At 39.2% G+C, this 27,702-nt stretch overlaps 1 protein-coding gene across 2 annotated transcripts in view; it reads right to left on the bottom strand.

Moving 5' to 3' along the window:
- Positions 1–205: 205 nt before the first annotated feature.
- The window catches only part of ZFC3H1 (zinc finger C3H1-type containing), a 48,693-nt gene continuing 21,196 nt past the window's right edge, over positions 206–27,702 (bottom strand). For both annotated transcript variants that reach the window (XM_063447000.1, XM_063447002.1), the window contains exons 13-35: positions 26,275–26,449; positions 25,959–26,090; positions 23,559–24,110; positions 23,270–23,379; positions 18,689–18,820; positions 18,489–18,610; positions 15,718–15,819; positions 15,131–15,247; positions 13,635–13,818; positions 10,211–10,397; positions 9,075–9,266; positions 7,305–7,542; positions 6,710–6,815; positions 6,406–6,604; positions 5,960–6,063; positions 5,454–5,564; positions 5,133–5,237; positions 4,876–5,041; positions 4,004–4,104; positions 2,060–2,161; positions 1,714–1,753; positions 1,255–1,317; positions 206–1,136 (exon numbers count right to left, since the gene is read on the bottom strand). In XM_063447000.1, coding sequence (XP_063303070.1) covers positions 1,008–1,136; positions 1,255–1,317; positions 1,714–1,753; positions 2,060–2,161; positions 4,004–4,104; positions 4,876–5,041; positions 5,133–5,237; positions 5,454–5,564; positions 5,960–6,063; positions 6,406–6,604; positions 6,710–6,815; positions 7,305–7,542; positions 9,075–9,266; positions 10,211–10,397; positions 13,635–13,818; positions 15,131–15,247; positions 15,718–15,819; positions 18,489–18,610; positions 18,689–18,820; positions 23,270–23,379; positions 23,559–24,110; positions 25,959–26,090; positions 26,275–26,449 — 3,469 coding nt within the window. In that variant the 3' untranslated portion in view covers positions 206–1,007. The remainder of the gene's footprint in view (positions 1,137–1,254; positions 1,318–1,713; positions 1,754–2,059; positions 2,162–4,003; positions 4,105–4,875; positions 5,042–5,132; positions 5,238–5,453; positions 5,565–5,959; positions 6,064–6,405; positions 6,605–6,709; positions 6,816–7,304; positions 7,543–9,074; positions 9,267–10,210; positions 10,398–13,634; positions 13,819–15,130; positions 15,248–15,717; positions 15,820–18,488; positions 18,611–18,688; positions 18,821–23,269; positions 23,380–23,558; positions 24,111–25,958; positions 26,091–26,274; positions 26,450–27,702) is intronic.

The raw sequence follows: 27,702 nt of genomic DNA, 5'->3' as shown, positions 1-27,702 counted from the left end.
TTTCCTATCATATACGGCTTGCCATTATGTAAAAATGTACGAATGATTTGTTTGAGTATATAACAATCAGAAATTAAATTTTTTCAGAAAAATAAAACCAAGAGACTTTTTTTTTTTCAAATGTTATATTTAAAATAGGTTTGTATAAACAATTGTAATACTACACATGGTAGTATTATAATACAAAGCATTTATTTTCATTAAATTCTGTACTTTAAACTGTTAAACTTTATTATAAATTAAATGTCTTCACAAAGAAAAAAATTGCACATAGTAATTGACCACTCTTCGGTTCTGATGCACTGGCATTTGTAATAGAGATTTTTTTTTTTCTTCAAGTTTAACAGTCTCTGCTTAGAGTCCAGAATGCAGAAATGTGAAACAAACAAAACAATACGTATATATATATAAAAAAAAAATATAGATATATATTATATATATCCCTCAAGTGCAGTTAGCAGACTGACGGCCCCGACAGCTATATTTTTTTTGTAACGACCCGCTGCTTTTGCTTTAACTTCAACAAGAATCATAGCCCTCCCACTCTCCATTTTAAATTACCAAATTTAGAAGAATTTGTATTAGATGTAGGTTGCTTATGGGTCATAAGCAACAGCATCATTTGCTAATCCCATACTTAGGGTCTCACAGGCATCAGTGAGAGAGTCAAGCAAGTTAGAAAACAGCACAACAAATGGGGATTGCAAAATAAATGGATAGGGGGTAGGGAAGAAAATAAACACAGACAGACAAACAATAAAACAGCAGTCACTGTGATGTACTATACTTACGTACATGATGTAAAGAGAACCTTGCCGAGCCTGGAAGCAGGCTAGAGTTTGGAATTCTCTTCTCCAGTCTGCGAAAAGCAGTATATATGACCACCGGGTAACAGAAAGCATTGTTGAATCAGGAGAGGTCTGCCTCACACAGATTTAAAGGTACCAAACTAATCTTGATGTTTTTGGCAATTAAGAATTGGACATTGGCCTGACTGCACCCAGTGTTCAGCGATTCTTGCTTTCTGTGTTTAAATTTAAGAGCTCATCTAGGCTGACTCCAACCTCTTGGCACTTGGAAACTAGTTTTCTCAGGTTATCACTTTTACCTCCTTCTGATGCGTCAAACAAGAGTTGCTGCAAAAGATGGGGGAAGCATACGTGATTAGGCCAATGTCTGAGAAATCACAATGGATATGGCACACAGATATAAGACACAAAGAACCCAATTAGAAAGAACAGGTGAAAACATTACATCTTTCCAGAGAGTAGCACACAGAGGAAACGTCTGAAGGGCTCTTTGATACAGCTGATGGACCTAGTAAGAAGAAAAAAAAAATTGAGGGAGGGGGGAGAAAGAAAAAAAAAAAAAAGAAAGAAAAAAAAGAAAAAAAAATATATGGTCAACTAGTGGCAGTTTAGAACATTTATTAAGATAGCATTACGATCAAACAACTGCAGTAGATTACAAACAAATCTTGGCGTGATACTTCAATTTTCTCAAAGGTTTATAATGCACATATTTATGTCGAGGTCAGTGCGAATGTGCGATACATTCAAATATCAAATACATTTTCTGTAACTCATCTAACCAAAATTTCTTATACATCTGTCGCCCTCCGCCATTCCAAAATATAAAAATTAAAAAAAATATCAATGCAATATAAAGTTGGATATTTTTTCTAGACTTTTGATCAAGAGTGCAAAGGCTTACCTCTTTCTGTCCCTTTATGAAGGATTCCACAGCGATGGCTCTAAGGATACACAGTAACATAAAATAAAAAGATACATAGTAAGATATCTGTATGGTATATACTTTTATAGAATAGGTGCCTATAGCAGAAAACCTTGATTCCCTGATTAAATGGCTACAATGATACATATAATAAACGTTACATAAGACTATCTACACAGCAAACCAGATGATGGTAAAATTCCCTTACAATGAATATTCATACAAGCAACGTGAAACCCTGACCCTATAAAATAAATTAATAGATTTACCTGAAAGCTACATAATAGATACAAATATATATATTACAGCTAATTTTGTACATTACATTTTCCAGATGGGCAGGCACATTGGGAAGATATATGTAAACATCTTGGATTGCATTTTCACAATTTCAATACTGTTCTCCTCCATCTCTTGTTTAAGTACCCTACAAAAAAAAAAGGTACAACATGAATATATAAAAAATAAGTTTCTTTTTATAATACAGAATTTTGATATAGAGCTACATATATTCACTAAAAACAAGAGGAATAGGCGCTCACTAAATAAACTAAAGGTGGGCAGCAGTGAACCGAGCAGGAATTCCCAACGCCTACTCAGAATAGTGAAACAAACAAGGAAAAAAGTGGTAAACCGCGCCCAAACAGTACAAGTAATAATAAAGATGTATACATACAAACTGTCCTATAATAAGGGATGTATGGAACCTTCAATAGAAAAATACAAAACAATAATAGTGCAGTATATCAGGCAAGTAAGAGTAGTTAAAACTTATTAAAGACTAACTCACACTTTGCAGAGCTACTCAGAGCTCTGCCGTATAGCGCCTAGACGGTACAATCCCCGTCTCAGGATGTCAAGTGATGGTGCAGTGCGGGGTCCAATCCTCCACAGTAGTATATGGAAAAAATAGAGATAGGATCCAATAGTATAGTATGTATTACAAACAGTGTTGGTAAAAAAAGGAAAAATATCCTACTTACAGATTTCAGAGCAAATATCTTGCTCTAGTATGTACAGCATACGGTGGTATAATCCCCACCAACGGATATATGTCAGGATTCAGGAAAATCAGGATCAGCAAATAAAGTAGTAAAAACTGTAACTTTATTTAAATATAAAATATGTCTATAATAGAACAAAATGATATAAAATCAACTACTTAACGCGTTTCGCCCAGTCTAGGGCTTCTTCAGAAGTATCAAGTCCAAGTTTGGGTAAAATCCGCTTATATAGGTGTCCCTGATTGATGAAATTTAGTCCTGGTGTGATTTCGCTTCCTACGCGACCCGGAAGTAGGAAGCGAAATCACACCAGGACTAAATTTCATCAATCAGGGACACCTATATAAGCGGATTTTACCCAAACTTGGACTTGATACTTCTGAAGAAGCCCTAGACTGGGCGAAACGCGTTAAGTAGTTGATTTTATATCATTTTGTTCTATTATAGACATATTTTATATTTAAATAAAGTTACAGTTTTTACTACTTTATTTGCTGTTCCTGATTTTCCTGAATCCTGACATATATCCGTTGGTGGGGATTATACCACCGTATGCTGTACATACTAGAGCAAGATATTTGCTCTGAAATCTGTAAGTAGGATATTTTTCCTTTTTTTTACCAACACTGTTTGTAATACATACTATACTATTGGATCCTATCTCTATTTTTTCCATATACTACTGTGGAGGATTGGACCCCGCACTGCACCATCACTTGACATCCTGAGACGGGGATTGTACCGTCTAGGCGCTATACGGCAGAGCTCTGAGTAGCTCTGCAAAGTGTGAGTTAGTCTTTTATAAGTTTTAACTACTCTTACTTGCGTGATATACTGCACTATTATTGTTTTGTATTTTTCTATTGAAGGTTCCATACATCCCTTATTATAGGACAGTTTGTATGTATACATCTTTATTATTACTTGTACTGTTTGGGCGCGGTTTACCACTTTTTTCCTTGTTTGCTACATATATTCACGTCTATCAGCGCATTTGTCTGTCGACAACAAATAAGAATCATGTTTGTAGCTCTGTTTACATACAGTAGCAAGGGGAACTAGTGAATTAGAAGATTACATACTTTAAGTGAACATGTTCTTCACAAACTGTTTTAGAAATGTTCCAGCACAGGGGCAGGATAGATTTCTGACAGTGATCTGTGTCAGACTGTTATTTCTGAAGTCAAAAGTGCCTAATAGATGGAGCCTGTGGTCCTTAGACAACTCAAATTCTTCATTTGTGGCTGAAACCAATATTAACCAACCTGAGTGCAAGGCCAAGATTTGAAGGCATCATGGAAGAAAAGCGTTCCAATATTTTGGAATGTTGTGCCTTTGGAACACAACTTAAATAAAAGTATATGACCTGAAAATAACAAAATAAAGGTAAGACAACCCAATATGTATGAATACTTAAAATATAAAAGACATATCATTAGGGCTCATTAGAATACATAACAATGATCATTTTCATATCAATTGCATTTTCAATGAAATATCACACATAATTTAAGATCAGTTAAACACTATAAGGAGAGATAAAGCCTCTAGCTCTAGGACCCCCCCAGGCCCCTAAACAACTTTATTGAAATAAAGTTATGGAGCTGGAATTGGGACAGAATGTTCCTTTAACCACTACAGAACACTGTATTGGTCATGGACATTAGACTTAAGCTTACAATTTTGGTGGAACTGCTAATCAGTGATGCCAAATGAGGATAACTGAAGAGTTTATTATATAATATTTGTGCAGTAACCATATAATATATAAGGAAAAAAAATAAGTTTTAAATTCGGAAGACCGTTCTTTAAATTAACTGCAAAAATGATAGGCAGTTGGAATGGAAAGGATCTTTTTAAAAAATGCTATGAAAATTATTAAACAAAAAGATATTTTCTGAAATAGTGTAAAAACAAAACCAAAACCCCGAACTCAATCTTTGTATAAAATACTAACCACACTGGTTAGTTCATACTATTTCAGCATTCAAAGTTTTAACGTCTGAAATAAATTAAATAATGAAGCATACTAATTGGAGGAGATAGAACAAAAATCTTGAACAGGAGATTGACAAATCCCCCCCCAAAATTTGCATTTGTGGGAAGACAGCTTCAGGAAAGAAAAGCATCCACATACCTTATTGTGAAACTCATAGTTGGTCCAGTAATCGGCTGTGCTAAAAGGGGTGGGAAATCGTGTAGGAACAGTCATCAGACATCTGTTAACGAGGTCTGTAAAATGTTTGCTGTCTTGAGCTTTATTTTTGGATGTGTCAATCTTTCTGTTAGTAAAGACAAGATAACTGAAAAGAAAAGGATAGCCAGTAAATTATTTTGCAATGTTTTGGGTGTTACTTGTTGCCCATTGTAATATCAGAAACGAAGACTACTTACTCCATCCAAAGTTTCTCAAGTACATCCTGCTGCATTACAGACCCCAGTGCTGTTTCATACACATTTTCTGCACCAGCGTTCCCTGGAAGAAGGGTCTTCCATAGACTGTTGGTAAGAAAGTTAGTTTCAAATACAACCAAACTTTGGTAGAATAATGCACAAAAGCAAACTTGCCTATTTAGTACAAGGCTGGGTAAAGTGATACTTGATTGAAATGTTTTATAAAAAAGTTTGCCAATGTGTTTCACATAGGAAAATAAACATGTGTGGCTTTAAATAAATCAATGTTTGACAGACGAGATAATAAGAAGGGATGCTTACCAGAATACAAGCCACAGGTATGGTTTTTGCATAGCTGAAATGTCAACTGATTCCTCTGGCTTACAAGCTGGTGTCTGAGAGTTCAATGGATTTGTGAAATTCAAAAGAGAACTAACACGAAAGAAAAAGTTAAAAGCTATGTTAGCATCTCCTAAAACAACTATTACATTTAATTACAATACAGCCCACAAATTCAATATCCCGCACTACAGGAAGGGTAAATGGCTCAAAAAGGACACCCCGACACCTACAAAATGGCAATGATTTATATGTTTTGGCATAAATACTGCTCTGATATTCAACCCCTACCACCCTAGAAAGTGTGCAGATTAGCAGATTCTGGGTATGATTAATCTCATGGGTAATATTGATATTCATATTTATTGTTTTGGCAAAGAGTTAAACAGCTCCTGATTCACATAACAGTGAGATTCCAGGAGTAGCCAATGACAAGATAAGTTTACACAAACATTTGCTGTATGATTTAAAATTAAACTAGAACCCACCTCAGAATTTCTGCAGGATTACGCTTCTCCTGCTTGATATCCGTGTCATTACAAAATGATTGTACAAACTGCAGCATTAGGGAGGGAATGAGACCAGAATGACCCTGAGAGAAAAATATGAATGAATAGAATATAATGGAAACCAAAACACATTATTGACTTTACCCGTAGAAAATTAGCCACGTGGTCAAAATACAAAGCTGGTCTAGAAAAGGAGAACCCAAAAAAATGTGTATGTGCCGAAAAATACAAATCAGGGTTATTGAATATTTCTGAATTTTTGTAAATTACAATTGACTGGTAAAATGGAGGCAAAAATAGCCAAGTTGTGAATGTGTGTGGGACAAGAGTAAAAACCACTATTTTTGCCTGTTTTTTCAGAACCTAGTTTGCAAAAATTCTGCGTTTAAGGAATAACCCTGAATGAATATGCCATACGTACTTACCTGTGCAACAAGGAACTTGCAGCCATGATAAAAAACCTGTGCGTTTCCTGGACTATTCTTGAATGCAGGAAGCCAAACGTCGATCCCACTCTGAGACTGGCCCATCTTCACATACACTGAACACAGCAAGTCTAGGATTTCACAGTTATCACCAGAAAATTCCAGCAATTCTTTGCAGAGATTCAATGCTGCATCGGGACTTAAAAATATATAAATATTTTTATTTATTTTTAAACAGATACACATAAATATTGCATGCATTAACAGAACTAGTCAAATGCCAAAATTCAACACTAAAACTTACCTGTTTATAAGAAGATGCAACGCAATCATATTTTTATATAGTGGTAGACAAACTTCAATTCTCTGCTTGGTAGTCAAGTTTTCATCTGAACATGAAGATACAGCAGCTAATAATGTTAACAGAAACAGAATCAGATTAGAATATTTTTTTTATAATTTTAATAAGCTCTGTGTGAGAAGAAGTCTCAGGGAGCAGTTTCATTTGAATGGGTCGTATTTATCATACACATATCTGCAGTCCGCTCTGTACATGGATGACAAGAACACGGGGGACAAAGAGGAGAAAGGCGCGGGAGAGAAAGGAGCAGAGGAGGGGGGGGGGGGCAAAGGGTAAAAACGGGGCTATATATTTGTTCATAATGTACATATGAATTTATTTTTAAATGTAAAATAAAAAAAATAAAAAATTCTGGGACAAAAGTAATAAAAAGCAGTCCCTTCAGTAGAACTAACGGAATGTTAGTACTTGCTACAATTGAATACCTTTTACCTCGGTATTACATGTGCTCATAAGGTGATACATACAACAATAATAAACCATTGAATTTTGGGAGAAAAAGAAGGAAGAGAAAATAAGAAGCAATTGTGGCACAAACCTTCAAACACCGCAAGCAGCATAGCTGGTTCAGTGATAATACTTTGGGGAGTTGTCCAAGGTATTAAAAATGGTTCCTTGTTAACCATTCTGGAGGGGTTGCTGTGAGATGGATCGTAGAATGTAGCAGGTAGACAGCTAAACTCCATGAGGTGAATGTAGGAAAGCCATGCTAAGCAGCGATCCTGTGGGGTGAGGTAATCGCCAATGCTTTTCTTGTCGGGTGACTTTAAAGCATTCTGCAAAGCACATAAGAATGCAGGGAAACCATTTAAGACACCAATAAATTTAAAAAATAGATAAAACCCTGAGAATGTGGATATTAAAGAAAATCAGATGGAAATTAAAGAATTCAAAATATTAGCCATACTTTTACCCCCTGCCTCCACCCAAAGCAAATTAGCAAACAACTAGTAACATGGAAAGCATGTATGCAGACAGGAATCCATTACACTTCTCTGAAACACACGTCCATACTAATATATAATGTCACTCACTGTAACCCCCAGCTGCAGGTGACTATTTACTGTTGTTAACCCTTTAATAAACGCATAACTTGGACCTTATTCAATAACGGAGGGTTCCCTCAATCAGTTGGGGGCCACAATTATTAATAACAGGCTGACAGATGAGCTGAAGAATTCAGAGCTTACAGGAGGCAGAGGCAAGCCCTAGAGTCTGAAAGGACCAGGATGCCCCATGTTAATGGTGATCGGCACTGGGCTGTGCATGCAGCCCAGCACCAATCCCTGCGTTATCAGCATGAAAAGCAGTAGCTTTGAAAGGAAATCCCCCTCTCATGCTGTGACCCAACAGCACAGAGCCATCTGTACTGTATAAGCTGCAAAATTCCTCTGGTGGCAGCAGTAGAGGGAATCCCTTTTAGGTACTGTTAGAGGTTGAGAGCATTACGGTTTGGGTAAGGGTTTTGAGCTGGTGTTAGGGGTAAGATTAGTTCTAGAAATAGAGCCAATGTTTAAAATAGAATTATGTAGGAGAGTCCACACTATAATGCAGCAAAAAATGTAAAACTTTCACCTAGCAAACTATAGGTATATAGACTGCTATAGCTAGCTTAGCAAAAAAATTTAAACAGAGGGAAAAAAAAAAAAAAAGCTTAGTTAAGGCCCACTGGTTTATTGGAAGAGCATGCATAAACACAAACGTTTTGGGATCTTTTGTCCCTTTATCAATGCAACATTGAATGCCCTTCAATGTTTGACACTGCTCTATACTGTAACTTTACCAAATCACACTGAAGTGCCAGTAAGACCACCTGACAGTTTTACTCTATTTCATGAAAGCACCTCTGGGGCAGGTTAACATTGGAAAGAAAACTTTGCCATCCTTGCAGAGGATGGGTGGCTATAGTATTCCTATGGAAACTTCACAAAGCAGCTAAAATAATGCAAGGCCAAAACATTTTTAATTCTGGGCAAAATACTACAAATGGAACAAGCAGTATGGATATTCCATTGAATACCATGGTGACTGCAGTCACTTTCAGAATGCTATCCCAGAATTGTCCAAATGGTTGGCAGACACATTTATATGTCCGACATTGCAGTAAGGCACTGAAATGTGACCTTTTGTTAATGGCAGTTTTCTTCTTGTCAGGACGAGATAGGTATAAGTACCAAAACAAAACTATGCCAACTTTGTGCTTTATTGACCAGATAAAAGTGGGGGGGGGACGGTAAAGATTATTATTTAGATACTTAGATCAAAAACTCGGTAAACATGATCATTCGGTTTAATTCATCAAATATACCTGCAAAAGAGCCAGAGCATTTTGCAGCCGTCCGGAGAACAGGCTGAGATGTATGTGGTAGAGTAATGTCTCCAGGAGCTGCAGAGATAGCTGTTCTGATTCCTTTTCTTCCTCCAGTCTCCACATGAGATACTGCAATATTTTACTGCACACTGAATCCTTTCCATTAAAGGAACACTCCAAGGTCAAGTACTGAAGAAAAAAGCAAGAAATTAATGTAAAAAATATCAAACACACAGTGACAGCTCTCTTCTAGGGTGGGCTACAGAAAGGCATCTTTCATACAGTAACCTCAACATAATTTTGTCCCATGCGTTTTGGATGGGATTTAGGACCCTCACAATACCAGACAGAGAGCTAATCTTAAGTGTTACTCAAGCACAATAATGATGCTTGGAATTTAAATATGCACCTTGTGGTCACATGTGTATTTCTACTTACTGCAGCATTGCGTACTAAGACTTAAGTCTGATAAGATTAGTTTTGTGCGTAGGTTTTCGTCCGCTGTCAGAAAGCATAGCATTCTGGTGACATGTGACAAATGGTGGTGCTGCCTTCTCCCTTCAGTTCTGTTTTAACTCCTCTCTCAGCCCAGGACTTGGGACATTCTTCTATTCTCTGTGCATTGAGAGGGGGGAACTAAGGGGTAGTTTTCAGTAAAGTTATCACTCACTTTTACCCGGGCGCATGCTGTAGGCTATTTTTTTTTCATGATAGTGGGACTTTTGAAATTGAAACCATAAAAATGTACTCACTCAAGAGCTCATCTAGTTTAAGCTTTATACCAGATTTGTTCTCTCTTTTATCACTTCAAGCATTTAATCTATCTTATTAAGCATGCGTATACCTGTAAAGCTAATTATAATACAACATATACTGAAGCATATCTCTAACACGTAAAAAAGTGCAAATGATTTCTCATGTCATGACACTGTATGGAATTGTTAATCTACATTGAGCTTGTAGAAGCTGTCGTGGCAAAGCAAGCCTGAATGTTACTATTTTGTTGCACACCAAAATAAAGAATAAAAAAAAAAAAAATTACTCACTCACTACCACCATGTATCAATTGTAAAAACCGTGTATGCATTCTACTGATAAAATTTAGATTTCAAACATTTAGACAGAATACTCACAGTCCACCAAACTTGATATGAAGGGGCATATTCTACAGCAGTCTCGCACATCTCCTGACATTCTTCCTTGGTTCCCCTTTTGGAGAAGAGTTTGAGGTAATGACACCAGATTTCCGAATTTCCTCTATTATATTCCAGGGCTCGGGACAGAACGTTCAATGCTGAATCTAAACACTCAGAAGGGGTGCTGTTTAAAAAACAAAACAAAACAGCTATTTGTGGCTTTGAAGAATAAATGCCAAACATCCATTTCATAATTCCACTACTACAGAATATGTGAACTATGGCAGCAGACTACAGATATACAATGATTTTCTGTTACAGATAATAAGGAAATAATAACCACAGAGAAGTTGCAAAGAGTATCCCATTTTTGCACTGCATATTTTATATTCCTGAGAAAGGTTCAAGTTGACATTTGGTGAAATGCCGTGTTACTGATAAAAATGGCATCAAGTTATGAAAGCTTAAACTACGGTAATAAGAGACATCAACTCTGAACTGCCAACATTAAAAACAAAGATATCGCCAGGTAACATTTCAAGAATAAAAAAAGAACCTTAAGTTGACCAGACACCTTTCTCAATTTATCATCTGCAAAGATCCTACTCATTATAACATGTTTCTTAAACAGCAGTATGATGAAATGGTTGGGATTTTGGTGAAGAGTTGTTTTAAGAATTGGATATGGGGGGCGGAGCTAACAGCCGAGCTGGAAAGTCGCATTGCATATGAGCTCCCGCTATACCAGCCAAAAACGAGGCAAATTCACCCGTTTGCCACCTCCAAACAGGCAACCTTACAGCCTACAAGATTGTCGGGCACCTGGTCGTCAGGATGGGGCGTAAACGAAGAAGCCCAGGCCAGACAAACCGAGACAGGGCCCCGACATCGCGAACTATTCCGACACTCGCAGGGGGCGCTCGGCCCCAAAATGGCCGCCTACCCTGAAACCTTTTCAGAACCGTCAGATGACTTCTCCTCCGGGGAGGAAACGCTAGCCATACCACAGACGGCAATGCCAAGGCAGAGTGCCCGGGAAACGGATGCCTCCCCGGTGACAACGGCGGTTCTAAAGTCCCTACTAGCAGACCTCCAACGGACTATCCAATCGGACGCCGCGTCCCTCCGGGCCGACATCCAAGGCCTAGCGGGGAGAATCGGAACCCTGGAGACATCGACCACAGACCACACATCCCAGATAGCTGAATTGCAACGGGAAGTACAGGGCCTCAAAAGCCAAACTGACAGACACGAACGCCAGTTCGCAGCAATAGAGGACACAAGGCGGGCCAAGAATTTGAAAATTCGGGGCATCCCAGAAGATATTCTGGCCGAGGAGCTCCCACACATGCTGAGGCGGCTAATGGCGGCTCTGCTACCGCCGAGACACGCTAAGGCAGTACAGCTGGACAGCTTCTTCCGAGCCCCGAAGCCAGCGAAGGCACCTGCCGCGGCTTCTCGAGACCTCATCATCAGATTCCAGCACCTTAAAGATAAGATGGCGGTCGTGGCAGCGACCAGGGAGTGCTCCCCTTATAAGTTCGAGAAAATGAATCTATCGTTTTATGCTGACCTGACTGGCAGTACACTCGCCTGGCGTCGGTCGCTCAGGCCGTTCACCACACTGTTGCAACAGCACAAAATACCGTACAAATGGCTGAAGACACGAGCTATATGGCTCCAACAGCATGAGACCAAGTACACAGTGAGCTCCCTCGACGATGCAGCAGCCTTGTTACACACCCTGGGCCTGGCGAAAGACTCTCTCCAACCTACAACACACCAAGCCGGGTCTGCTCGACTCACCAGTGGAACCCTGACCGGGTGCAACCCTTTGTCCCACGCAGAACGCACTGAGACCAAGCTGAAGCAACAGCAACCTGAAGCAGACATGCCCGATAAGGACCTATGATTCTCTCTGTATCTGTGTTTTCTTTTTACGTTGCCTGTTTCTCACCGTTAGCTCAACTATATACTGTTACCGACGGGACGCGACTTTCACTCACTCATTCATACCTCCACCGACTGAACGGCCTATAGGCCAAGACTCACCTCTCTCCTCCCCCCCCCCCCCCCCCCCCACCTGACAGGAATACAGCGCTTAGCTCAAGATGACACCTGACACAGCCAGGCGTAATACCCACGGCGAGGCATAGCATGGCCGGACCCCCCCCGTGTAGGGAACATGCCTCACGAACAACACTTAAAATACGGTATGGCCCGGACAGTCCCACACTTACACTACGGGCCGGTTAGGCACCGACACAGCAAGCCACAGACCACATACAGGCTATACCTGGATATAATACCTAATGGGGTAGACAAATCCGCACCACTAACCGGGCACTTACCTCTAACTCTAAAGTACCACCCAATAGGACGCGACTAAAACACATAAAAAAGTGCAAGACTTGACAGGCCACACAAATTATGTCTATATGAATGCAAGCTGTGTGGCTGTGCTAAACTGTGTGTTCTTCTATGCACGCTTAAAATAAAGAATTAAAAAAAAAAAAGAATTGGATAAAACTGTTAAAGATTGTGTTAAAGTAAATAAGAAGACTGAAAGATTTACAGTTTAAGCTCAAGTTGTTTTGGTGACTATAGTGTCCATTTAAGATTAAAAAAATATAGGGGGCGGGGCCTGACAGCCGATCAAGATGGTGGCTTAGAACCGGAGCTCCTCAAGAGGAACTCACTTTTAACGCCGCTAATGGGCCAAACAAGACTCCAAATTGAGCCAAATCTTGCATCTCAGCCCAGGGAACACCCACACTACCCCCCACAAAAGGGCAAGCCTGCAACTCACGGCTCCCGCCGGCACTGGACATACACGATGCCCACAGAAACACATGAGTTAGGGGAGACGGCCGATTCCCGGCCTCGAAGTGGGACCTGCCGGTCGGCTTATGCATGCAACCACAATACCTTAATACATAAACAGAGTCACTGCTTAGCTAAACTACTAATGCTAAATGATGAACCAACTACAGGCAATACTTGTAACCCTGCTTACGTATAGGAAAAAAAAAATGTGCGATAATGCAAACCACTAACATACTCTTTTTATATGTTTATATATGTTGATATATGCTGTTGTGGCGTTTGTGAAAACTCTGTACCTACCCGCACAACAAAAATAAAGAATTAAAAAAAAATATATATATATATATATCAAATACTAGCAAAATCAGACCTGTTATAGGACCAAACCTCCAGCTTTTAAATCAGCTTGGTAAATGGATGTCTTGCACTACAATGTATCCAAAATAAATTTAATTGGGATATAAAAACATACCTATGAACGGGAAAGGGGAGGGCAGATTTAACATAGCATAACTTGCATTATGTAAAATAAAACAAAAGAAAAAAAAACCATTTACTGAACAATGAAATTTGTATTTGAAAAGAAAACACCTACCATTCATTCTGATTTAAATACTTGAATGCCAACTTGATCCACAATTGTATGTCATGAGTGTTTTCAAGTACACTAGCTTCTAGATTGGCAATGTCATCTGTCTCATTTGTGAAATAACGAACATCTTCTGGAGTTACAACAGCATCTTGAACAGGCACAGTTTTGGGGGGCTTTGTTGTATGCGCTGTAGAAATACATTTGTGAATAAAGTACAGTTTAGAGTCAAAACATGAACAAAGATTGTGTTTCCGCTACATATACATCCATTAATATAACAATCAATCAGAAACACACGGTTTACATTGTTAATGCGGATTTTTAATGGAATACCAACTAACCAGTGTTCCAATGGTGTGTTATAATTTAAACAGGTTAATTGACCATTAGAAAACCCTTCAAAATGTATGTTAGCAAGCTGAAAAGGTATGTGCTAATTAAAGAAACAATAAGACTGGTCTTCATTGGACTAGTTGAGTATGTGGAGCATCAGTAATTGTGGATTTGATTAAAGGCTCAAGATGGCCAGAGCTTTCTTCTGAAATTTGTCAGTATATTCTTGTTCAGAGAAATGAAGGCTATTCCATGCCAGAAATTGTTAAGAAACTGGTGACAGTGTACAACATAGAGTACGACTGAAAGTGTTTTGGACAGACAATTAAGTTTGAGTTGTTCAGATTCCAAAGATGAACATTTGTGAGATATAGACCAAATAAATAGATGCTGGAGGAGAGCTTGATACCTACTATCTGTCAAACATGGTAGATGTAACTGTATGGACTGGGGGTGCCTTGCTGGTGGTAAAGTTTGAGATTTATATACAGGGTTAAAGATACCTTAAGGAAGGAAAATTTTCACTACCTTTTCCAACGCTTAATCGGTCATTAAGTGGCCAGATCTCACCCTACCGAGCTGTTAAGGAAGCAGCTTGACCGTATGGTAAGTAAGAAGTGGTCAATAAGTAAATCTAACTGTGCAATGTGCATCAGGAAATATGGGGTGAAATCTCTTCAGATTACTTCAACAAATACAATTAGTTATCTAACAAATATACTTACCACTTTGAAGTTTAGGGATAAATCTTATACAAAGTGCTCAAATGAAACAATATATATAGTGTAATATTGTATTATATATTATAATGTATTGATATATAGAATCATCTGCCCATGTAAAATGTACATCATGGGCAGAACTACACATTCAATAAAAGAGTGCAAGAACACATTATAAATATAAAACATGGTTATGACAGTCTCTCCCTACAGTATAAAATACACAATAACAACCCAAGTAATCTTCAATATTTTGAATTCAACGAGTTAAAAATAAAAAATTAAACTGGAGAGGACATAATTTAATAAGGAAATGGACAAGCAGAAATAAAGTGGCTATTTAAATACATTAAAACCTATTGTACATATATTTACAATAGAGTGTTTCCATCACACACGGCTCTATAAATAAAAAAAAAAAAGCGCCACACAATATAAACTTACCAGAATTTATTATTTTTGACGTCTCCTCATCATCACTAGTGCCAACATCTGATACTGGCTTTTTCCAATACATTGGTCTCCATTTTCTCTTCTCTTTACATGTAGTGTGAGGTGGTGCTGGGGAAAAAAGAAATAGTGAAAAAGCGGAAATGAAATTAACAAATAAACACTGCATGCATTTCTGCAATATATAAAAGTATCAGTGCAGGACAAATTATAAAGTAAAGTTCTACTTTTGTTGGTACACTGACCACTGGCTGTTTCCCTTTAATAAAATTTCCCAGCTCAATTCCTTTCAATCTGAATGATGGAAACAAGGCTAAAACCAGGCATCAAAACCATCCCCCCCCCTCCCCCTCCAAAAAAAAAAAAAAAAAAGAATCCAGATGATTTATTGCATGGTTTTCTAAAATAACAATTACATTATGTATACACACATTCGCCAAGTAAATTAAAATTCAATTTTGTAAAGTGTAACCAAATCATTTTTTTTTCTTTGACAAGCACAAGGGGATGCATTTCTCAGAAGTTATATTTAATTTAGAGGAATACTGACATATTAAAACCTCTGAAAAATTAACACTTACTGTGATTTCTGCTTTCATTGACATAACTAACAAGCAAAACAGACATCTGGTCCATTGACATGCGATCAAGATTGACACCAAAGAGTTTGTCAACATACTTTTCTAAAATAAAAAAAAAAAAAAGAGTGTCCATATTAATTATCAAGACAATAAAGATGAATATTTGTATAAAACAAAGAAAAAAATGCCTAGAAATAAAATTATTAACATTTCAAAATTGGAAAAGGTTTGTCTGTCAAACGCAATGAGAGACTGAAAAGCTGTTAAATGAAATTACAGGGGGCGTAGCCTGACCTCAGAGCAGTCGCGGGCAGCACGAGCTCCTGCCTAACTCACAGACTCTAGGGTATTTCAACAGCTAATTAGCTAAAACTACTTACTGGGGTGCACCACTGAACCGATCGACACCCCACTCAAGTCCATTGCGGCCGGGATCGCGGAGCTGCGGTCTAAGAGTTGGACTAGGGGAGAGGCGGCCGCTCTCCCCGAAACCAACCTCACCACGTGACTCACTCCCTCTCTCTCAACTGGTGGGGGTTATCCCGGTCCCCACTAGGTGGACTGACTAAAGCCCCTCCTGCTGCACCTACATACTGCTTAAAGCAGAAGCCTACGGCAGCCCGACCACTCAAGATGGCGAAAGCCCTTCCACATGCCTCACAAGCCTTAAGCAGGTCACATGGGCTTCACCACGACTCCATCGACTCCAGGCTGGATGCTTCATTCCAGGCCTTCTGGGACAAGCAGCTGGCACGCTCTACAGCCATCAGGCGGAGAGGAAGAGGGGCCCACGGATGGCGACAGGAGGGATACCTCCAGGCAGCGCACCTACATAAGTGCCTCACCATGCTAATGGCCACTTACCAAGGCCGAAAGCCACTAGAGGCCTGACCTCTCTAAGCCGACCACACAGGCGGAAGATCCCACGCCGCTGGAAGCGGACACCACCTCAATGTTTCACCTGCTCCTTGGGTGACAAGGACTAGGCGGTACAGAGTCCGTGGACAGAGAATTTCGTCTTTCACACAAGCCTGGGGCTCACCTATTGCTCCCTGGCTGACCCTAGACCCCAGGCTGCCCCAGGGAATCGGCTGAGAAAACCGCGGACCCTCAGTCTGACACGTGACATTTGCTGAAAGCGGATGCCATTATTGACTGTGTCCCCATAAACTAATTCAATGCAACTATAAGTTCATATCATTTGCCCTACTAGCCAACTCGTCTAGAATGCAGCACTGTGCAACATTTTAAGTTCCAGTAGTATAGAGCTTATTTCATACGATAGCTTAACATGCTTAACCTCACATTTAAATAGCTACAGCAATGTGTTTTCTATTTCCTACAACTTTACACAACACGCCTAGTTATAGAATAGCTAGGTATCTCATATGCATCTGTGTTTTAAAGCAACAGTTTAACGGGAATTTAGGCCTACTCTTGAATAACTAGCCTAAATCTCTATAGCATGCTTTACTATTCTCTATTCTAAAAAGTAGTGCTGTTCCATCGCAATTGTACATATCTAATCTATGATTACAGTATTCTGTTTTCAAGTTATATGTATAGTTGTATTATTGCATGTGCCTGTTTTGTTGTTGGGACAAGACAGGTGATTGTAAACGTCTCAGCACTATAAAAAACAAAAATTTACAAAAAAGAATACATATATACATACACACTGCTTAAAATATGTAGTCCTATGCTACTAGCCAGGCCTTAAATGTTACTTGCCACTACAGCCGCAGGAGTATCCACCAACGTTTATTTCCACTAGCCATTGGCAAGTAATTTAAAACCTGTATAAAATATATATATGCCGTGGAGTGCTATCTACCTTTTTCTATATCTATATCTATATATTTTCTAGCTTTTGTATCTAATTGGCTACTACCTGCTTGCAATATACAAACTTTATACAAAGATTTACAGAAAACAAAAAGCTGAGCATTCATATATAAAACAATAGTAATCCAGAACCAGATACACCATCAGGGCAAAAAAAAAAAAAAAAAATACAACGCAACTCCGACAATAAACACCATTTTTCAATTATAAAGCCTAGCTCATTTCTATTTGCATACTCAGTCCATAATTTCATTGTAAAAAAAAAAAAATACAAAAACATCTAGTCACAACAGATTTGTGCTGATTGATATTAAAAGACCACTAAAAGGTAACCAAACCACATCTTCTCAATAATGTGGTCTCGGTGCAGTGGGCCTTTAGTTTTAACCCTGCAATGTATAACATTGCAGTTTTGCTGAAACTGCAATGTTTCTATTGCATAGTTAAACATACCTCCCTCCAGTGGCTATCCTCCTCTCACTTGTGTGAGTACAGAGTTAGAAATACTGCTCTTCGTACTTCCTGTGCACTAGCCTGCTAATTGCTTCCCTATGAGGATGCACTGGATTGGCTGGCACAATTAATCCAAATGATCTCAGCCAGGGAGGCAGAGTGACCTTGGTGACACCAGCGCAACAAAGAAAAAAAAAGTGTAAGTGAAAACCACCTATCATCCCTTCATGAAATAGGGAAACACTATAGCGTTAACACATACATAATAGCGTTCTTTTAACGTTTTTATGGACAGGAACAACAGACTTTGCATAAACTATCCCCAAGACATTAAGCGAGTACAGATTTTTCTTTACAGTCTGCAAAAGCAGAAAGGGGAAATTGATAGTCCATGTTTAAGAATAGGTTAAATCAATCACAACAAGTGACAGGAAACTTTAAATAAGCAGAAATAATTTCAGAAGACATTTTACCAGTAGCAATGCTAATCTCCTCATCTGTGCTTTTTTCTGTGCAGCCAATAAGGTGCAAGTTGTAGGACAATATATCTTGAAACAGTTGGTGTCTGCTAAGCGTACAATCACGCATGTGCTGCCTACAAGGGACAAAAGGAAATAAGTAAAAGGTGCATTAAAAATTACAAATTGTTCGCAAGAGAGGTAAATCCACTTACCACTGGCAATCATCATCGTTACACGTGCCGGTCAAGTCAAAATGGCAGAAGAACATTTTAGGCTCAATCATGTTACTGTAAGACACAGAACTCAATAGCAGCTTTTCTTTTGTTCGAAAATATGGACTAAACCTGTGAGAAAAAAATAAATATGATTACACACAAAGTAGTTTTTCCTGGGGGGCGGGGCCAAGGCTACCGAGATGCCTGGAATCAAACTAAAGTGGCTCCAGGCCTCAACAAACAAAAAAAAGGCTTTAAAATTACCACAGAAGGCACAAAGACCTGATTACACATGCTGCATCAGTGTTGATTTAATTTTTATGCTACATGTAAGCCGTCTGTTCTCTGACGCAACGTTTAAGTTACTACTATTAATGCATATATTATAGGCATTCATAATATCCATGTTAGAGTCACAATAGACTAAGCACTATTTGAACACATCATATGATAGGTCTGTGTACCTAATCACTTGGATTATAAATCCACACGGTAACACATCACCCCTACCCACTCGCTGCATAATTACCTACAGTTACTACTGTATATGTTGATTATGTAAATGTGTGTACCGCGACTTAAACCTGAATATGTTCTCCACGTTACATGGCCTCAGCGGACATCGGCTACATGTTAACCACCATTGTAATCAACTTACTAGCAAACCAAATGCAAATATGGCACGTGGCACAACCTATAGTGAAATTGTCCATAGGACTTCACAAATGGCTTTAGCAAGCACATACGAAATTGGTGCCCTATAGTACCCAGAGGCTATCTGGTACGCTGCTGTAATTAGTTATATATCTTCCGAACCATATTAAGCTTACAATAGAAAGGCAAAGTTTACTTAATCACATATAAGGTTACATATACTGAAAGCTCTACCACATGCTTAGTTAGACGCAACTTGACTGCGTAGAGACATAGGAGGCCCCATTTTGAGCCGATGCAGAAAAAAAAAACCATGAGAAGTGTACCACATTATAGGGCTATAATATGCTATGATAAACTTGTACACATATCTATTCATGTTTTTCCATAACGAATGCATTGTTTACGCTTTATCCCCTGCGTGGGAAAACTGCTTATTGTGTTGACCTCAATAAAAACAGATTTAAACACAAAGTAGTTTTTCCTTAGCTCTGTATAATATAATATTTTTTTGTTCAATAAAAACACCCCTTCCCATTCTAACATGGACTATACATTTGTCTCTTTAATGCACTGCTAATGTTGCAGAGAATTTAATTTACAAATTAAGTGGCTTATACGAAAGCAACTTTCCCGAAAATAACTTACATGCTTACTTTGTTATAGTTTAGTATTGTAGATTATCGCTTATCTATGTTTTTTTTTTTTCCTTCTTTTATAAGAAGCTGCTTCCATTGTGTGGTACAATATAAATACACACACAAAAAAACAAACAAACACAACTATCAAGAATTTCACTTAACATAACATGCAAAGCTATTTCAGCCTAAGTGGACCTGTCACATTAATACGCTGTTTACCGGTAACAGTACCAAATCAGACTATTATTAAAGAAACACATGCAAGTGTGACCGTTTTAGAGCACCTACAGACGTGTGCCTGACTGCATGGTTAGGAATTAGAGAGTCACTCGTAGCTCAGTAGATACTGCTCTGGTTGTAATAGAGACTTATGTATTGCATGTCAGCAACGGTATGCAAACAATCGTATGTCAGTATCTAGAGTAGACTCTAAAATCACATCATTCAAAGAAGGTGCCTTAGTGAGCATTAACGGATATGTCCTTTCCTACAATGTCTAGAAATTTCACAGTCACATGATCCCCTTGTGCGAACGGGTTTCTAACAGTCTTCTTAATCACCCAGAGTGGCTCCGTCTTACTGTGTCAAAAACTTTGGAAAAGTGCAGCACAAGCACACGTTTAAATAATTCGTGCTCTTTGTGGTATAAAAGCATGTTTTTTTACATCTTGCAAGGATCCTTTGGTATTCTGTGAATTACATGTTTTGAGGGCTTGTTCAAAAGTGGTGCAAGAGCACCATCTTGTGTTCAAATAAGATGAACACCATATGCTTAGAAAAACAAGTTTTAAGCGATAAGGACCATTTGGTTCCACTCATCTTCCCATTTTGATTTTGCCAAATTGCTTTTAGTGTGCATAATATTATCTAGTGGAAACATTTCTGTTTAAGTTTACCGATTAGCCGAGACCACTGGCTATCTCAGTATCTTTTTGTCCTGACCATCGGAACAAGATTTCAGGCTTCTTGATTCAAAAGACTTGACCAATCTGATACTATAGCCAGTCACTGCTTCCAAAAGCTGATGTATTTTAAGATCATTCTTCCAGTATGGTAAACAAAACAACAGACAAAACGTATACATCATTTTCACACCAAGTATTTCTGGCAACCAGGTGCTATCCTTTAACAGCAAACGTTCAACACATCCTCTTAAAAAGTATTGTTCAAAATAAAAGAGTCTGTCGCATCTACACATATAAGGATACATTTTGAGAGTGGCAGGGGGACGTTTCACTAAAAGTCCTGTTTAGTACTAGAAATAGTACAACATAAAAATGCCCAAAGGGGGCGGGGCCTGACCGCCATGCAGACAAGTCGCACATAGAGATAGCTCCTGACAGGACTCACCAAAACCACGAAAAATAACGACTTTTCACTTGATAAAACAAGCAACGATCCTGCCAGAGCAACTCTACACTCACGAGAGACACTTTTTAAGGTGTCTCCCTAATCAACCGGAGGTCACATCCTGACACTTCTTTGGGCCTACTCGTGGACACAGCCGAGAAGATACGGCCGGTCTCTCGGCTGTCTACATTGCTGGGACACACAAGTGGAAGGGGCTCCTGCTTCCCCCCCCGCCGTTGAGGGACATCACGGCACCTGCACACTCTTGAGTATCCCGTTGAGAGGTACCGAGCCACTGGGACGCAGCCAAGATGGCCGCCCAGCGAAGGCCCAAAAAGCGGAGCACACACACCCAACCTACCACGCACCTCCTGGGGGATCTCGACCGGCTCTGCGCGAGCCTCTGGAACATGCTGTGCGACAACGGGATGGATTACCACCTGGCAGTTAAGCTGGTGGCTACATGGATTCGTCCAGTAACTCGCCGTCGCCATTACAGACCTCCACCACGAGCATCCAGAAAGGCCGCCAGGCCACGCAAACACCGCCGGTTCAATGGGCGGGAAACAACGCCATACTACTCGGGCGAACGCACTTGCCCCCACACTCATGAGAACAAAATTACCAAACCAGGCTTCCACACAAGCTACTTACCCAACCCGGGAACGAACGCTCAGCACAGCCTACCTCCATCCCTCCAAGTCACAGCTGCAAACCGGGGAGCCGCAAAGCTACACACTCTAATGAATGCCTCTACAGAGACGAACGCAGATGGCAAGAGACAAGTCCATGCACTGGGCATCGGCTGAAGGGACCACTTCTGTGCCTATCAAGTGGACATACCTCACTTCCATCTGGAGGGCACGTTCACAGACGATGCTACACGGACTTCCTACATTCTACCCTTCTTTAGTTATGGCCGCAATGACCGAATGTTTCTAGTGGCACCACATCCTGACAGCTAATGCCAGTGTAAACTATACACATGCGTATATAATCTGATGTTTTACTTTGAGACACTGCATTTGGTTATAGGGGTCAATCTGCTCTTACTATGCCCTTAACTTTAATTCATACTACGGTCTCTGACACCCGGCGGGGTAACAGCCATGCCGCTAACAGGGATAGGCTGAACTTACTCTAGAGAGACAATCCATATGTTTTAAGTACCAAGCTCTGAGTTTTCTATACTTTTCTATACATATCTTATGATTTTCCTTTCTCTGCTTTTATTTCTCCTTACGCTAATTGATTTATTGTTGATGCTGTAAAGTAACACTACAATATAAGGGACCTCGCCTTAGCCTACACATTAATTATGCTCTTTGCTGAATATACTACTTCATAAACCTGCAGATATAACGAATTGCATACTAAGAATATATTCAGTCAACCAAAAGCTACCAGAGGTTCGACATAGTCCATGTTAGTTCCTGTAGCGATATAATTACTTGGTACTGGGGCACAACTTATGTTTTAAAACATGAATGCTTTAATTGTTAGTTGGCTATAACTTCGCTAAACTGTTTATTGAGCCTTATGCATACGGAATTTAGGCTTGTCTATCGGTCTATAGCGGTAGGACCTCTTTGGAGGCCTTTTCAAAGTGTTTTAAATGTTGGTTAACGAAACTGTTTACTCACTACTTTGTCACTCCTCTGAATAATCTTTCCTGACATACGCCTTCCACTAACCTACTTAACAAAACGAGTCACCAATCTGTTGTACTAATGATACCCTTTTAAAAAAAAAAATGTGCCTGACTAATATGTGCCACAACCTGTAATGCAACTGTTTACTATTTTACCCTGATGCCGCTGTCGTGGCGCATTGAGGCTACTTGTTATTTCTGCGCACAACTAAAATAAAGAATTAAAAAAAAAAAAAAAAAAAAATGCCCAAAAATAAGGACAATACAAAATAAAGCTTTTACCTGTAGGATTTAAAAACCAGAAGGGGACTTCTATATGGTCCAAAGGGCAAGGGCCTGGTATCCATCTGTTTTGTTTGTGCTGTAACTAAATCCACATCCGCAGGTATTTCCTGGAACAAAATGAGTAAATTTATAAAAACTCAAAATGGTCATTAATAACCATGCAGCACTGCATGACTCTCTGTACACGTGTGTAAAAATAAACACAACACAATGCAGGTCAGAGTGGTTAATAGAGCCAACAGTCAAGAAAAGATTAGGTTTCAAGACAAAATAAAAAACTAATTACCTTCCCTGAGACGAGTTTTTCCTGAGACAACATTAATCCAGTGCCTTGTGAAAATAGATCTTTCAAGTTATCAGAACAGGAATGAAGTATTTTTAATTGCTCAATATTCAACCCTAAGAAAAGTTCTGGTCCCTCTGTAGACATCTTGGATGGTTTGTTAACTCCCTCTTTGTTGGGTGTAGCTTCACTGTGCTTCAAGTTGGGCTTAGTGAAAGAGTTAGAGTCTCTGAATGATCTCCGCCTCTGTTTAACAGAGGGTGATAAAACTTCATCCTCAATGTCATTTTCCTCTGTGTCAAGCGTTATTTTGTCCTGAGAAAGGTCATGAAGTGAAGGCTGTGGAAGAACAAACTCAGGCTGCTCTAACACAGGGGGTGTGAGCACAGCAGGTTCTTTGATATTGCGAGCTTGCATTTCTTTCAGCTTTTGAATCTTGAGGGCATATTCCTGCTCTAATTCCTGCAGCCGCTTCTTCTCCAACGCAATTGCTTCTGCATTTTGCTTTTTAGGGCTGGCCAAAGTGCCAGTGTCCGATTTAAACATTTTGTTGGCCTGCAAATAAAAAAAAAAATAAAGAAACAAAACTGAAAATAAAAATCAAATAAGAAAAAAAAAAAAAACCCAAGAGAATAAAAGAAAACAAGGAAGTAGTGTTACAATATCTTAAAAAGGAGTGGAGTGCTGCAGCTGAAACAATTCACTGTACTACATGTATCCCGAGTTTAAACAGCTTGCATTATACAAGGAAAAATAAAAATAGAAAATAGTTTCAGAAAGAGGGAGTACATTACAGTTCTTATAAAAAATATCACAAGAACGAATGGTTCATCAGTAGGGATGCACCGAAATGAAAATTTGGGGCCGTAACAGAAAATTCAGGATGCCCTTGGCCGAAAACCAACCGAAAAGGACTTTTTTCCCCCAAATGATTTTAAAATCATTTGTTTCTATAATTGTATTATTCGACTTAATTAATTTAATCCAATATGAAAAACTACAAGCCAATAAAATAAATAACCACACTTTTATTGAAAGGAACACCAAAATTGGACAGAAAACTAAAAAACAAATTAAAATCTGTTAAATCTGTTTGTTATATAGGAGTAAAGAATAATATATTGATGAAATTTAATATTAAACATTTATTCAGTTCTATGCAACAGAATCAGATTTAACAGTTTTTTTTTTGGGGGGGGGGGGGGGTTTATGTCTGTCTTGCAGTCAGTTTATAATGTAAATATGTGGGTGTAGAATACAGTCTCCTGTCTGTAATGATCCTTTCTAGTCTCTCTCACACTCAGTCCATATAATACAAAGCATGTCTTCATGTTACACATTGACTTCAGCCACTTATCTTAATCCAGTACCGGCGCTGGTGACCTCTCCTCCCCGCTGTCAGCACCCGAGTGGAGCCGAACGCGCATGTGCGGCCAGAGGCACGCGCGCATTCAAACTCGCCCATAGGAAAGCATTACTCAATGCGTGAAGACGTCCAGCATCAAATAATTTCTAATTACTCAGTGTAAATCGTGGAAGCGCTTCTAGTGGCTGTCAGGGAGACAGCTACTAGAGGCTATATTAACTCTGCAGTGTAAACATAGTGTCTCTGAAACTGCTATTTTTCCAGCTGCAGGGTTAAAACTAGGGGGACCTGGCATGCAGACCACTTCATTGAGCTGAAGCGGTCTGGGTGCCTATAGTGGTCCTTTAACCATTAACACACTACCAAACCACTCACACTCTGCCCATACTCTCTGTAGAGTTTAACATTCCTGCCCTCATCCATAATGGCCGCTCAGTAACACCCACTTTCTTGTGACAGCATATACAAGTTCTTTAATAATGATGGAAGCTGCATCCGCAGCGTGAGCAGTGAGTGCAGGCATTGTGCTCCAGAGACAGATCTGAAGTGGCTTTACGGAGGACACTGGAGCAAGGAGAGGGAGTGGATACAGGGCTGGGACACCCAGTGAGGTGGGTATTATAATATCCATATTAACAATTTGTTTATATAGAGAGATAGCTGAAGGGTGCTATTGTGGTACCACACACAGGGAAAGGGGTGTAATTTCCAGTCGGAAATTTTTCGGCATTTACTTCTGTGTTAAACGAGTATTAATACTAGCGGCAACATATTCCGTAGCGCTTACAAATTATAGAAAGGAGAGGTTATAAAGGCAGCCCTGCTCAAACCAGCTTAAATTAAAGTGAACGCCCTTCTCAAACGAGCTTACAATATAAAGAAGGCAAATATATATTATTAGGTGTCTTGCTCAAGGACAATTACAGACAGTTCTAAGGCAGTGACATTACCAAGTTAGAATGGTTTAGACAAGAAACGTGGATGAAGGTATATACACATATTTAATAAAAAAAAAACAAAAAAAACAATGTACTTACTCCAATGCTGTGGTGTTCCAACTTTCGTTTCCCTAGTTCCTGACTAGCTAGTGCTTTGGCGCGAGCAAGTTCTTCACCAAACTTTAGTGCAAGGGTTCTTTTTTCTTTTACTCGGTGTTGAACTTTAGTAATCTACAGGAAACAAAACAAAACAAAACAAACCCCAAGATTACTATGCAACTACATATGAAGACATTTAAGCATGCCTCGCAATATTATTCCAAGACAGGAAGGTATGTGAGCCTGGTGAAGTAAGGATCAATGTCAGCCAGGCCCAATATATAGATTCCCTCATAAAAGAATAAGCGATCATTACCTGTTCTTGGAGTTTCTTCAGAAATAATCTATTTGCATTTAGGAACTTCTCAGTTGCTTGCAGTTGCTCAGTCAGTCTGGTGATCTTTAATTCTGCTGTTTTGATGGATTCTTTTTTCCTTCCCTCTTGTTCCAAAAGATTCCTTAAGACCGATTCATCCTTTATTAGCAGCATCCTATTCAATAAAAATTTAGTTACAATATGCATGCAAAGTGACAATGTCATGTCATTACTTACATGGAACTATCAACAAAAAAAAAAAAAAGAAAAAAGAAAAAGTAGTAATGGAAAGCATTTGTTCAAAAGAAAAAAAAATATTGAATGAGTACTTAATGCCATCAAATTTTAGGTTTGTCAAATCTTGGGCATTAAAAAAAAAAAAAATAACAATTGGTGTTCCCCTTACAAGACAATATAGTGTAGTCAAAACGTTTGCTAAATACTGTGATGAAGCTCCCGTTCTCAGACTGTAAGAACTTTTTATTTTTCGATAACATGATAATATATTCATAAAAGCAACTGGGGTGTGAGGCAAACAAGCAGTTACTAAAACAGCTGCCAGAGATAAGGGCAGAGTTTATATAGTCCAAGCAATGGGGACTACCGTTACAGTACTAATTGCTAACCCAGTGGTTTTAAACTAGAGGGCCTTCATAAACAGACTGCAGTCCTTAAAATGTGTTGTTTTTTTTTTAGTAAAGTGTCTGCATTATTGCTGATGCCTATCCACCAATTCATTAAAATGAATGAGTAAATTTGGCTAGAAGTATGCACATCTCTTTTGTAAGACTCCAATAAATGTGACATTTACACGCTGTTAAAGGACCACTATAGGCACCCAGACCACTTCAGCTTAATGAAGTGGTCTGGGTGCCAGGTCTAGCTAGGGTTTTTTTTTATAAACATTTTATAAACTGCTATGTTTATACTGAGGGTTAATCCAGCCTCCAGAGCCTCTAGTGGCTGTCTCATTGACAGCCGCTAGAGGCGCTTGCGTGCTTCTCACTGTGAAAATCACAGTGAGAAGATGCCAGCGTCCATAGGAAAGCATTGATAATGCTTTCCTATGAGACCGGCTGAATGCACGCGGCTCCTGCCGCGCATGCGCATTCAGCCGATGATGTCGCGAGGAAGGAGGAGGAAAGCTCTCCGCCCGGCGCTGGAGAAAGGTAAGATTTTAGCCCCTTCCTCTCTCCAGAGCCCGGTGGGAGGGGGTCCCTGAGGATGGGGGCACCCTCAGGGCTGTCAGGAAATAGAGTATGTTTTCCTGGCACTATAGTGGTCCTTTAAAACAAGGTAAAAGGAAACCGTAGGGGTGCCTTTTAAATTTTCCTCTTATCGACGTTTGCCTTGTTCCAAAAATTTCTGAAAACCACTGCTTTGGCATTAAAAAACTAAAGTAATCATTTATTGGCATATGTTCAGCAT

Source organism: Pelobates fuscus, chromosome 3 (genome assembly GCF_036172605.1).
Source record: "Pelobates fuscus isolate aPelFus1 chromosome 3, aPelFus1.pri, whole genome shotgun sequence".
Lineage (NCBI taxonomy): Eukaryota > Metazoa > Chordata > Amphibia > Anura > Pelobatidae > Pelobates > Pelobates fuscus.
This window is presented reverse-complemented; position numbering and strand designations above follow the sequence as displayed.